The sequence below is a fragment of the Panthera onca genome, chromosome C1, assembly GCF_046562875.1.
Source record: "Panthera onca isolate mPanOnc1 chromosome C1, mPanOnc1 haplotype 2, whole genome shotgun sequence".
In the NCBI taxonomy this organism is placed as follows: domain Eukaryota; kingdom Metazoa; phylum Chordata; class Mammalia; order Carnivora; family Felidae; genus Panthera; species Panthera onca.
Genome location: NC_138346.1, coordinates 59,050,448 through 59,065,196, shown reverse-complemented (window position 1 = coordinate 59,065,196; position 14,749 = coordinate 59,050,448). Strand labels below are relative to the sequence as shown.

General features: G+C 35.9%; 1 protein-coding gene across 1 annotated transcript in view; it reads left to right on the top strand.

The window, feature by feature from the left end:
* The window catches only part of SCRN3 (secernin 3), a 37,601-nt gene that overhangs the window by 3,247 nt on the left and 19,605 nt on the right, over positions 1 to 14,749 (top strand). The window contains exons 3-5 of the mRNA XM_060621762.3: positions 823 to 1,004; positions 2,546 to 2,745; positions 4,494 to 4,706. Of these exons, the coding sequence (XP_060477745.1) occupies positions 823 to 1,004; positions 2,546 to 2,745; positions 4,494 to 4,706 (595 nt within the window). The remainder of the gene's footprint in view (positions 1 to 822; positions 1,005 to 2,545; positions 2,746 to 4,493; positions 4,707 to 14,749) is intronic.

The window sequence follows — 14,749 nt, the reverse complement described above, 5'->3', positions numbered from 1 at the left end:
CTTAAAGTTTCATATTATGCTTTTATTGCTAACATATATTTTTTAGATTTCATTTTATTGATATTCTAATAATAAAATATATTAAATATTAGATGTTTTCTGTATACAGGGAAATTTTTTTTTCTTTTGCTGAGACTATTTATTCATCATGGGTCCCTTTCCACTTTCTCTCTTTATGTTTAAATTTCTCCTGTTCTGAAGCCAGTGGTTCTTATTCTTTTCACTACTGTGGACATACCAGATGGTTGACTTTCACATGCTACATAATTCTCTTGTATGTAATTCATACAAGCAATTCTCTTGTATGTAAGGGCTAACATATGGGACTTAGGTCACTAATTAAGAAATACTAGACATTGAGATTGAGGTCTCCTCCCTTAAGCATCAACTCAATACATCCTCCTCTACAAAATGTTTCAAGATTTCACAACTAGAAACTATCTCTCTATAGACTGAGCTTCCGTTAGCACCTCATTTTTATTTTTCTTCACAGCCCTTATACTTTACATTTTGTTATATTTTAGTTAATGTGCAAGTCTTAGTTTCTTGAAAGCAAGATCTGTATCTAATTCATCTTTGTAACTAACATATCTCTTAGCAGAGTACTTTATAAGAGGAGATGCTTAGTAAATATTTGAATGAATAAAAGCTTTAGGGTCAATTCTGAATATGTTTTAAGGGTAATGACTTTATTATTGAAATTTTTAAGTTAGTTATACTTTATTTCATAACGGACATGTCTTCTGATTGATTTTTAGGATTCTAGAATTTGGTAACTTTTTCTTGTGGGTTTTATGGTTGTTGTTATGCCTTTCTTTACAGTGTACTTACATAGAAATTGATCAAGTTCCTGAAACATATGCTGTTGTCCTCAGTCGCCCAGCTTGGTTATGGGGGGCAGAAATGGGAGCCAACGAGCATGGAGTTTGCATTGGGAATGAAGCTGTATGGGGAAGAGAAGAAGTGTGTGATGAAGAGGCGCTACTGGGCATGGATCTTGTCAGGTTATTTTTTAGTTATATTTTTCTGGTACAGACCATGTCTAAAATTTTAATTTCGGTATAACTCTTGCCAGTTTTATTTTCCTATTTTTGTCCCATTTTGGGGATGTCGATACTTCATAGTTTGTGTTAAAATGCTTTAGAATACAGGCATACCTCACTTTATTATGGTTTCCTTTATGGCACTTCACAGATATTGCATTTTTTAGAAATGGAAGGTTTGTGGCGATGCTGTGTCAGGCAAGTCTGTTGGTGCCATTTTTTACAATAGCATTTGCTCACTTTGTGTCTCTGTGTCACATTTTGGTATCACACGATTTTTGTGCCTTGCGCTATTTTTTTTTATTTGTGTATTTTTTAAGTATATTTATTTATTTTGAGGGAGACAGAGACAGCATGAGTAGGGGAGGGGCAGAGAGAGGGAGGGAGAATCCCAAGCAGGTCTGCACTGTCAGCACAGAGCCCGATGTGGGGTTTGAACTCATGAGCTGTGAGATCATGACCTGAGCCAAAACCAAGAGTTGGACGCTCAACTGACTGAGTCACCCAGGTGCCCCAGTTCTCACACTATTTCAAACTTTTTATTATTATTATATTATGGTGATCTGTAATCAGTGATTATAACTTATTGAAAGCTCAGATAATGGTTAGCATTTTTTAGCAATAGTTTTAAATTAATTTTTAAATTAAGGTATATAATTGTTTTTTTAGACGTAATGCTGTTGCATACTTAATAGACTACAGTATAGTGTGAACATAACTTTTATATACACTTGGAAACCAAAAAATTCATTTGACTCACTTTTCGCAATATTCATTTTATTCCAGTGGCCTGTAACTGCTCCTGCATTATCTCCAAAGTATGCCCATATAGGCATGTAATTTGAAGACTCAAATATCATTGAGAGAAGGAGTTGAAAATTATGGTTTATTGGAAATACCAAATATACTTTATCAGACCTTAATTCTCACAGTAACTCATGGACTATATATTATTATCCTCATTTTACAGATGAGATACCTGAGGTACAGAGATAAAGCAACTTGGCAATAAGTTACCACATTGGAATTTTAACATTGAGCTATTTCACTCCAAAAACTTTATTTTCATGATTTCAAACTGACTTCAGAAGGAATGGCTTAGAAGTTGGATTTCAGGGGTGCCTGGGTGGCTCAGTCAGTTAAGCATTCAGCTTCGGCTCAGGTCATGTTCTCACAGTTTGTGAGTTCGAGCCCTGCACTGAGCTCTGTGCTGACAGCTTGGAGCCTGGAGCCTGCTTCAGATTCTGTGTCTCTCGCTCTCTTCTGCCCCTCTCTCTCTTGTGCTCTGTCTCTGTCTCTCTGTCTCTCTCAAAAATAATAAACGTTAAAAAAAATTTTTTTTAAAGTTGGATTTCAGTTTATCTGTTAACTTAAAACAGATAAAGTTCTTAAAAAAGAACTTTTATTTTGAATATAAAATAAAATCTCATGTGCATGAAATTATTTAAGAAAAATAATGGAGATTTATTTTAATCTGATTTATTTTAATATTTTTATTTTAGACTTGGCCTTGAAAGAGCTGATACAGCTGAAAAAGCCCTCAATGTCATTGTTGATCTATTAGAAAAATATGGCCAGGGTGGAAATTGTTCAGAGGGTAGGATGGTATTCAGCTATCACAACAGTTTCCTGATAGCTGATAGGAAAGAAGCCTGGATTCTGGAGACTGCAGGGAAGTACTGGGCAGCAGAAAAAGTACAAGGTATGGACAACTTCTCATGATTTAATTTGTTTTTAATTTGTTTTACAATTAATAAAATAACCCCCTTAACTGTAGACATTGCATTTAATTGTTTCTCAAGATTTATAATCCAGTGCAATAAAGGGTTAAAGTGCAGGGGAAATGAAAAAAAAAAATGTGAAAGAATGTAATAGTGAAAGAGCACTATAAAAAACTTTTCAGAAAAAGAGGAAAAGATGATGTTATCTCTTTTTCATATTATGATATTAATTTTATATAACCTGTATATATTTTCTGTGCAGCTGCTCTTGGCTGTTTTATAGTACTTTTCCACTTAATAACCCCTTGCCATTTCTTCCTCATTTACCTTTGGGCTGAACTCAAAAATTTGATCACACATGCATAAGGAGGTAAGGCAAGGGGAGTGTTGCTGGGGATTTGTGTCTGTCCATTAGGGTTGGAAAGAATATGTTGATATTATAGTAAAGCATAAACACTGAGTAAAGTAACACAATTTGATTGTTTTGGGTTGCTTTACATGTTTTTCGTGGTTTCTTTGTGATCAAATATTCCTTTCATTTTTAAAGTGAGGAAATCCAGAAAAGGGATGTGATTTACTCAAGGCAGTGATTGAAAGGCTTAGAATTTAAATCTTTCCATCCTGACTCTCAGTTCAATATTCTTTCATTAGAGTACAGTCTTGTGCTTAAGCATGATCATGTACTTCCTATGTACTTACCTCCTGGATCTCCTAGTTTTACAGGGGAGATAAGGTACACATGAGAAAATATTACATGTTGCATGAATGATTCAGGCACATAGATGCTGTGAACAGTTAGAGAAGGGAAAAGTAATTGTGGACTGGAAAAATTCAGAAAGTCTTCATGAAGGTAGCCTTGAGCTTTGGAGGATTTGGATGTTATTTTTCAAAATAAGTCATTGCCAGTTTTGATGGACATTTCATTTTATATTTTGCCTGTGTGTTTGTTAAGATATAAAAGTGAATTTAGACATTTTATTATTTTCTAATTGGGGGGCAATTGATTTCTACTTGTCAGAGTGTTATTCTAAATCTGTTTTAAAACATTCATCAATTTTCATTTTTCGTGATCTCTTTTATTTACTGTGATCTCTTTAGAACTGGTTTTTATTGTTTCTTCTGTTTTGTTTTTTATTATTTATTTATTATTTATTTTTTCCAATATATGAAGTTTATTGTCAAATTGGTTTCCATACAACACCCAGTGCTCATCCCAAAAGATGCTCTCCTCAATACCCATCACCCACCCTCCCCTCCCTCCCACCTGTTTTGTTTTTTAGTTGAAAATTTGTTATAACTTAGTGCCATGATATTTGCAAAGTCTTATATTTCTGTTCTAATATTATTTATGACTACTTCTTAAAAAGTAACTTCTAGGGGGTGCCTGGGTGGCTCAGTCACTTATGTGTCTGACTTCAGCTCAGGTCATGATCTCACATTTCGTGGGATTGAACACTGTGTCAGGCTCTGTCCTGACAGTATGGAGCCTGCTTGGGATTCTCTCTCCTTTTCTCTCTGCCCCTTCCCTATTCACATGCTCTGTCTCTCTCAAAATGAATAAACTTAAAAAAAATTTTTTTTAAGTAATTCTTTTATCTCTTTGAGTGTGTAATAGATGAGAAGTCTACATTCACATTTAAATAGTGGTTAATAATTATAATGTACAGATAAATACAGTATGTTAAATGTGATTTTTCTCTTCCCTTTCCTTGTTCTTCTTTAAAAATAGAGGGAGTTCGTAATATTTCTAATCAGCTTTCTATAACAACCAAGATTGATCGGGAACATCCAGACCTGAGAAACTATGCTAAGCAGAAAGGTTGGTGGGATGGTAAAACGGAGTTTGATTTTGCTGCAACATACTCTTATCTTGACACAGCCAAGATGATGCTTTCACCAGGCAGATACTGTGAAGGCTACAAGCTTCTGAATAAGCACAAAGGTAATTTTATCATTGGAATAATATCAGAATGAAAAATTATATTTTGTCTAGGTATAATGTGGATATGATAAAATCTGGTTTAAGGGGAATTATTCTTAGTAGAGATATAGTTTTATTAAACTGAAATTTTGTAAACTGATATTGTAAGCTTTTTTTTCCTCTGAGATGACTGAAGCACTGTATAATTTTGAGAGGATAATAATTCTTTTATTTTTAAATTTTTTTAAACATGTATTCATTTCTGAGAGAGAGAGAGAGAGAGAGAGACAGAGCGTGAGCAGGGAGGGGCAGAAGGAGAAGGAGACACAGAATCTGAAGCAGGCTCCATGCTCTGAGCTATCAACACAGAGCCTGATGCAGGGTTTGAACCAACAAACCTGAGCCTAAGTCAGATGCTCAACCGACTGAGCCACCCAGGTGCCCTTAGACAAATTAGACTTTAGAGCAAGATGAAATACCAGGGAGAAAGAGGGACACTACATAATCAAAGAAAGGTTATTTTAGGCTTATTATGTTTCCCTGGTAAATATATATGCATCTAACAACAAAACTTCAAAATACATGAAGAACTGACAGAATTGAAAGGAAAAATAGACAATTTCATAATTATAATTGGAGACTTCAGTACTTCTCTTTTAGTTATCAGAAGAACCACTGGACAGGAAATCTGCAAGGATAATAAAAAACCTGAATAATACCATCAACCACTATATCTAACTGATTATTTATAGGATACTCCACCCAACAACAGCGTAACATATATTCTTTTCAAGTGCACATCAAACATCAAGATTACCCATATCCTGGGTCATGAAACAAATCTTACCAAATTTAAAAGAAACAGTGAGCAAAGGATGGTTTCTGGTGATAATGAAATGAAATTAAAAATCAATTTTAGAAGGATATCTGGAAAGTCCCCAAATACTTGGAAATTGCACAACATACTTTTAATCTGTGGGTCAAAAAAAGAAGTCTCAAGGGAAATTAGAAAATATTTTGAGTGGAATGAAGTGAAAATGAATATACCAAAATTTATGGGATGCAGCAAAAGTAGTGCTTACAGGGAAATTTATAGCATTTAGTGCCACAGAACATAATAAGAAAGGTCTTAAATCAATAATATACTTAAACTTTCAACCTTAAGAAATGAAACAAAATGGAGGCACCTGGGTGGCTCAGTTGGTTAAGCGTCTGACTTGGGCTCAGGTCATGATCTCCTGGTTTGTGAGTTTGAGCCCCACGTCAAGCTCTGTGCTGACAGCTCAGAACCTGGAGCCTGCTTCGGATTCTGTGTCTCCTCTCTCTAACCCTCCCCCACTTGTGGTCCGTTTCTCCCTCTCTCAAAAATAAAAAAAACATTAAAAAAATTTTTTTAAATAAAAAAAAAAGAAAGGAAACAAAATGAATCAAACAAACCAAACCAAACAAAAATCCCAGTCAAGGAAAAGTAAGGAAATAATAAAAACAAGAGCAGAAATCAATAACATTGAAAGTAACAAAGCAGTGGAGAAAATTGATCAAACCAAAAGCTGGTTCTTTGAAAAGAGCAATAAAATTGATACACTGTAGACAGTTTGACAAAGAAAAAGAGGAAAACAACACAAGTTATATGTCAGGAAGAGAAATACCATTATCAACCACAGCACAATAAGGAAGGTAATAGAGGAATACTACAAACAGCTCTAAGTGTATTCAGTAAGTAAAGGAAATGAACTAATTCCTTGAAAGCCACAAACCACCGAAATTCACCGAAAAAGAAAGAACTCTTGATTTGGCAGACAATTTAATTGGTTGTACTCAATCTGTAAACCCAACGGGCGGGCAACTCAAATTTCAGCTGAGTTCTTTCATCTTTAGCTGAGCTGCTTGCAAACTGCCTCACATGGCGATTCACACAGCAGATGGAGATTTGGGCAGGTTTTTTTTTTTTTCCACAGAATTTGGGGGTTCTTCTCTGTAACTCCGTCTTTTATGGGATTCCTCCTTCCCTTTCTAGTACCTGTGGTTGACCTCTGGTTCTTCAAGCCAGATAGACGGAGATTTTCTGTAAATACCTGCACAATACTGCACAGCATTGACTGTGGCCTTCCCTTGAGCTAAAGCCAGAACACAAATAGGAAATTCATCCTGTGTTTCATCCCATCTTCCAAATGTCCCCCTCCAGAATTTTCCTGCTTTTGTTCACTGGAAAGAACCTTCAGGTAGTCTGTATTTTTTTTGAGAAAGAGAGAGGGTGCAAGTGAGGGCAAAGAGAGAGAGGGAGGGAGGGAGGGAGAGAGAGAGAGACAATGAGAGAGAGAGAAGTGGGACTCACCCAAAGTGGGGCTTGTGTTCACCCAAGTGGGGCTCAAGCTCACCTGATTCAGGACTCGAACCCATGATCTCTCAGGATCATGCCCTGAGCCAAAGTCACATACTTAACCGACTGAGCCACGCAGGTGCCTGATAGTTTGTATTACATCCCAAGTTTATAGTTATCTAAGGGAGGGTTGGTCTGATAGGAACTTACTTAGCTTAATTGAAAGCAGAACTCCTTCCTATGTTATTTAATATTCTATGACATTATTTTACTTATAGAAATAGAAATGTATTCACATGATTCAAAATCCACAGGTACACAAGAGTATACAAGAGTATATTCCTACTCTGTCTCTAGATACTCATTTCTTTTTTCCGTAGGTATTCCCTTATGTCTTCCAGATATAATATATGCTTAATGAAACAAATATGTATATGTAATTTTTTCTTTTTTCTTTTTTTTACAGAAATGGCAGTATGCCATATACACATTTCTGCACATAACTTTTCTTTAGTTAGCAATATATAATATAGATAATTCTGTTTTGATATGTACAGAACTTTCTCATTTTTAAAAGATGCATAGTATTCTAGGGGCGTCTGGGTGGCTCAGTTGGTTAAGTGTCCCACTTCGGCTCGGGTCACGATCTCGTGGTTTGTGAGTTTGAGCCCCATGTCGGGCTCTGTGCTGACAGCTCAGAGCCTGGAGCCTGCTTCAGATTCTGTGTCCCCCTCTCTCTCTGCCCCACCCCTGCTTGTGCTCAGTTTCTGTCTTTCAAAAATGAATGCACATTAAAAAAAATTTTTTTAAGATGCATAGTATTCTAATATTGTGATATCTTGTTTACTTCCATATGGTTGTATTATAATCACTATATAGTAATGATTGATTGTATGACTCATACTTTAACAAATTCCCCATTATCTAGGTTGTTTTTAGTTTTTCAGTACTGAAAATTATGTAATATGCTTATACCTTATTTATATTCTCATTCATGATTATTTTCCTAGAATATGTTTCTAGAAGTAGAATGTAGGGTCAAAGCATATGCATGTTTAAAGGCTTTTGAAACACATTGTCAAAATGGCCACCAGAAAAGTTGCATCAAATTAAATTTCTACCAGCAATATTTGAGTGCCGTTCTAATATATTTATCAATGTAGGATATTATTTTTGTTCAACCTTAACAAATTGTGTAGGCAAAAATGACATGTTACTATTTTATTTATTTATTTATTATTTTTTAAATTATATGGTTTTTGTCTTTATTTTTCTTTGCTTCTATCTCTATTTTTACCCTATTCTATAAACAGTTTTTAACTATCTCATTGCCTTTATTTATTTTTAATTAATTTTTTAATTTACATCCAAGTTAGCATATAGTGCAACAGTGATTTCAGGAGTAGATTCCTTAATGCCCCTTACCCTTTTAGCCCATCCCCCCTCCCACACTCTTTCAGTAACCTTTGTTTGTTCTCCATATTTAAGAGTCTCTTATGTTTTGTCCCCTTCCCTGTTTTTGTATTATTTTTGCTTCCTTTCCCTTATGTTTATCTGTTTTGTATCTTAAAGTCCTCATATGAGTGAAGTCATATGATACTTGGCTTTCTCTGACTAATTTCGCTTCGCATAATACCTTCTAGTTCCATCCATGTAGTTGCAAATGGCAAGATTTCATTCTTTTTGATTGCTGAGTAATACTCCATTGTATAGATATACCACATCTTCTTTATCCATTCATCCATCAATGGACATCTGGGCTCTTTCCATACTTTGGCTATTGTTCACAGTGCTGCTATAGACATTGGGGTGCATGTGTCCCTTCAAAACAGCACACCTGTATCCCTTGGATAAATATCTAGTAGTGCAATTGCTGGGTCATAGGGTAGTTCTATTTTTAGTTTTTTGAGGAACCTCCATACTGTTTTCCAGAGTGGCTGCACCAGTTTGCATTCCCACCAGCAGTGCAAAAAAAGATCCTCTTCCTCCGCATCCTCGCCAACATCTATTGTTGCCTGAGTTGTTAATGTTAGCCATTCTGACAGGTGTGAGGTGGTATCTCACTGTGGTTTTGATTTGTATTTCCCTGATGATGAGTGATGTTGAGCATTTTTTCATGTGTCAGTTGGCTATCTGGATGTCTTCTTGGAGAAGTGTCTATTCATGACATGTTATTATTTTAAAATATAGATCTGTTACTAGTAAGATTAGACATATTCTTATGTTTGTTAAAAAATTGTGATTTTTAAATTGCCTGTTAATTAATATATCTTTCCATTTTTATATTTAGTTACTACTCTTTTTAAAAATGTTTATTTATTCATTTTGAGAGAGTTAGAACATGAGCAGAGGAAGGAGCCGAGAGAGGAGAGAGAGAGAATCCCAAGCTGGCTCCCCATTGACAGGACAGAGCCTGATGTGGGACTCAATCTCACAAACACTGAGATCATGACCTGAGCCAAAATCAAGAGTTGGATGCCTAACTGACTGAGCCAGCCAGCCTCCTCTAGTTACCACTAATTCTTAAAAAATAACTTGTATCTTTGTCCCTTTGCCTCCAAAGAACTCCAGAAAAACACCTTTTATTTAGAAGATTATTGAGTGAAATAACTACTGAGTGGGTCATTCCACTAATATTCCAAAATATGTGACTAATATATTCCTTCACTTGAAGGATAATATGGTTCTGTAAATCAATGAGAAAGCAACTACTCAGAGATCAGTGATTGGTATTTGCCTCTTAGGTATCCATTAAACAAAGCAATTATGTTATTTATTTGGTATTGCAGAAAAAATTTTGTGACTTTTTAGAATGCCTTAATATCATTGTTTTCAAAGTATTTAGTATCTTACTTACATTTTGCTTTCCAGCAAAATGTCTTACCGTTTGAAAGGTTTCCTGTAAAGTTTCTTAATGTTAGTTTGTCATTTAATAAATAGTTTATTTAAATGATCTTTTTTTTCCATGTGGATGGATATGTAGAAAATGCCAAAATGTGTAATTCCAAGGATTATAATTTTAGACTTACTATTGTTGTAAAAGTAGAGACGGAGTAGCAATTGCAGCATATCTATTCCCATTTATTAAAAGCTATCAAGGGCTAGACATTGTGCTAAGTGATTACATTATGTTCTCCAGGGAACTATGAATTGGGTATTAGCTTCATTTTATGAATGAGGAAACTGCTCGTTTATCTCCTCTTTGAAACTGAAAAAAATGGACTCTCTTATTTGAACTTACATTTCTCTCAGCACCTAGTTCAGTGTCTTGCAGATATGTTGTGTGTGTTTCATAAGGGTTTTTGATGAAGTTAACAAAGGATTGTTCATTGGATTAAGCCATAACTTACAGATAATGTAACAAAGATTGCTGTTGTGTACTTTTTTTCTGGCAATAAATTTAGAGGCTCAGGACATACATTAGCAGGTATTCCTTTTAAAAAATGAAGAATAACAACACATAATTCAGGTGGAGAGGAAAATGTCAGGAATCGTAAGGTTTAGGGTAATTGGACAAAAGAAAAAATAGAGGTAATTATAAGTTAATTAGCCGCTGCATCAGAATAATTAATTCTGTTATATTTAACTACAAAATAACTGAGTTATAGATTTAAAATGCATACATGATTATAGCAAGACTTGCATCTGACATGAAACTTATTTTTCTTCCCAAGTGTAAAGTACAGTTCATCCAGCTTCCTGTGCTTTGCCAAAAGAATAAATGTCTTCCCAATACTTTCATAGAAAATTGTCTACTAGTACATTATAGTTAATTTTTCCTGTTTTTCTAGACGGAAGAGCCTACCTCTCGTCTTTCCAGCTACCTGATAGCTATTAACTGTGCTGCATGTATATCCAAATTGTATCTATATTCACTCATGTATTTTAAATAACTAGTTTAAATTGCAATGAAATTGCACCCTGTGTTTTGCATTCATTTAACTGAACCCTGCTACTGCAGTCTCAGTACTTATTCAATGCGTGCTAGTGGATTACTTACAGCTATCCTAGTCAAGTGATCATGTAAATCCTCCCTTCATTTTGAGAATTGCAGGTTTTGAATACAGAAAACATTTTCATAATACCTGTATTATTGCAGTGTTATGGTTCTGACACTGTTTTCATTAAAACTTGCCATTTATAGGAATTTAGATTTGAATCATTTTAAAATCTCACTAGGTGCAGAAGCGATGTGTCTGATAGATAGAAGTGGATAGTAGGCTTTTGCTTTATTGTTTAGTTTTAATGTGAAGGGCTGTTTTCAGGTACACCCCCTTTTTTTCCCTTCCTGCATTTTCTCAAAATTAACAGAAAGATTTGCTCCTATAACAAGTTATCTATAAATTATTTTTCTTGAATTTGAAGTCATAGCTATCCTGTGGAGAAATGGAAAATTTGCTATTAACATAAAACAGTTGGTAACATGTTGACCGACTGAGGACGGAACATAATTTTATATGGAAGTCAGTTTTATTTTAATTTGAAATGTCACAGAATCACATCTTGCGTACAGACTTGCTGTAAGCTTTTTTCTTTTAATTATTCCCATATATCATGGGAATGGGAGGGGGCAGAAATGCTTGCTTTTCATGCTTTCTTTGTGGGTTATTTCGTTTTTTATTCCTTTACTGTCATTGTAGTAGGGTATTAGGAGAGAGCAAATAAATAGCTGTGGTCAACCATGTTAAAGTTACTTGTTTCTTTAGAACTAATTTTAATGCAGTAGTTAAACATTTCCTCTTTTTTTTTTTTTTTAAGTTGATTTATTTATTTGTGAGGAAGAGAGAGAGAAAGCACGGATGGGCACAGAGACAGAGGGAGAGAGAGAATCCCAAGCAGGCTCTGTGCCGTCAGTGCAGAGGCTGATGTGAGGCTCAAATTCACAAATCGTGAGATCATGACCGGAGCCGAGACCAAGGGTCAGATGCTTAACTGACTGAGCCACCCAGGTGCTCCTAAACATTGTCAATATAAAGTATCTGAAAATATCTGATACCAGGAACTATATGTTTTATGGGTTTTTATTTTAACTGTACTTGTTCCAATATGGGTCTATCATGTTCATTACTGTTATTGAGAAATTGATACTACTTGAGGGTAAAAAGAGACTGGTGGGAGGCACAACAGTGGAGGGTTAAAAGCACAGAGCTGGACTTCTGCTTCTGGTTATTAAGGAGTAACTAGTGTTAGACTAACCTCCCCCTAAGAATACCTATAAAATCTGGAGGAAGAAAACAAAAAAGCTGGAGGAATAAAAGCCACTGTATGAAGGCATAGGTGAATGCCTGAAACAGTTAGGACACGAGAGTCTAGGTTCAACAGATTGAGAAAAGACTATCTACACTCTGAGAAGCACCTGACCTTCTTGTCACAATTTCTCCTTAAAGCAATCATTGACTTCTAAGCGGCACATATGTAGGATGAGACACTGAGAAATCAAGACCAAAGTAGTTGCTAACTGCTTAAAAAGCTAAGTAGAGATGTGGAACTCTCACAAGGCTTTAGGGACAAAACTTAAATTTGATTGCCAATCAAGAAGAGGCCTGGGAAACACCCCAGCCTTTCAGCCCAGAAAAACTACACTTAGGAGAAAGAAGAAACAGGGACCAGGCCAGTCACAACTGGATCAGTAGGTAATCTACCTATATTCTGTGTGTTTACCAGAAGAAAATTAAATCCTCTGTTGAAAATATGAAGAGCTTCTACAAATTTTCATTCATAGTTTCCAACATTGGGTAAAAAATTATCAGACATGCCAGGTAATAAGACTAAATGACCAAAAACCAAGAGAAAGCAGACAATAGAAACTAACCCATTGGTATCCACAAACTAGCTTTGTCACAGACTAGGAGTCTGGAGTTCTCTCTTGTGCAGCAAGAGAGCAGACATAGAATTGAATACGAGAGAGACTAGTGTCTGGGAGGAGACAAGAGCCCCAAACAAAGCTTTTGTCTGCATATTGAGCTCTCAAGATCTTACACACATGGTGATGTGAAGAAAACAAGATCTTACACACGTGGTGAACATGAAGAGAACAATCAGATAGTAATTGTTAACTTGTGTGTGTAAGAAGCAAAGGGTCGGGGGAGGGGGGGGCAAGTGGAGTTTGTGATCAAAGCACAATAGTATATTGGCACCAGATGGAAAGTAATTTCCTGCAGGTGATATAACAAGTTACGCGTGATATGGAATTATTGTAATGGTACAATAATCTCGCTAGCTAACCTTGGACGCTTTCGCCCCGTGGTGGCAGCTTTCCACCCTAAACTTTTTTCTAAGCCATTTATGTAAATATATGGAATTCTTGAACGTATTTCCCCACATAGCTTTATCAGACACCGACTTAAATTAGTATGTTTTATATGTTCAAGAAAATTAGATGAAGAGATGGAGAATTTCATCAGAGAACTGGAATCTATAAATAGAATCAAGTGGAAATAATAGAACTATAGCATTCTAATTACTGCAATTAAGAATTCAATGGATTGGTTTAATAACAGATTAGACTTAGCAAAATAAATTATTAACTGGAAGATCAGTAAAAACTCTCCTGATTGAAGCAGAGAGATAAAAGTTTAGAAAATATAGATAAGAGTGTGAGAGGGGCGCCTGGGTGGCTCAGTCGGTTAAGCGTCCGACTTCGGCTCAGGTCACGATCTCACAGTTCGTGAGTTCGAGCCCCGCGTCGGGCTCTGTGCTGACAGCTCAGAGCCTGGAGCCTGCTTCACATTCTGTGTCTCCCTCTCTCTCTGCCCCTTCCCTGCTCATGCTGTGTCTCTCTCTGTCTCAAAAAAATAAATAAACATTAAAAAAAAATTTAAAAAAAAAAAGTGAGAGAGCCATCTCAGACTCAGTGAAAAGGTCTCACACATATGTAATTGGAGTCTCAGCAGGAAAGGACAGAGAGAATATGGAGGGGCAAAAGCAATATTTGAAGAGATATTGGCCAAGAATTTCCCAAAACTAAAAAAAGTCATTAATCCACAGCTTCAAGCTCTATACACCACAAGAATAAATGAAAAGAAACCATACCTGGGCACATCATAGTAAGATTTCTAAAGGAAAAAGCCCAACCAAACAACAACCAACAGAGAGAAAATCTTAAAAGCAGTGAGAGAAAAGATACATATTATCTTCAAAGGAGCAAATATGGGACTGACCGATTAACTTTTTACTAGATGGGAAGGAATCCAGAAGACTGTAAAGGACACCTTTAAAGTGATGAAGACAAATAATGACTAGTCATTTAGAACTCAATACCAGTGAAAATCTCCTCCAAAAATGAAGTTGAGATAAAACAAAATTTGTCAGTAGCCAATTGGCACTAAATAGAGTCATTCTTCAGGCAGGAAAAATGATCTCGGATATCAGCAAGGTAAGCAGGAGTGAATGAAGAGCAACAAAACCAGGAAATAAGTGGGTAAAACTAAATGAATATTGAGTATTTAAAATGATAATTTTATGACCAATGGCCATAGCTGCAGTGTTCAAAATATGTTGTGCATGGATTTTGTGTAGTATTGAGACTATGCTTCCCACAGTCTCAAGGCTGCTCCTTGCCAATGACTGAAAGAGGCAGGGAGACTAAGGAATTCCTGGGATCATGGAAATCCTCCAATGGCCAGCTTTGGGTCAAGGAACCCCTGATAGGCTTGCAAAGGTTTTCTTAGATGGCGTGGCATTCTAGGACACTTCCAACTCAACTTCTCTTCCCTCTCAAGTTTCCAAACCCAGGTTGAGACTT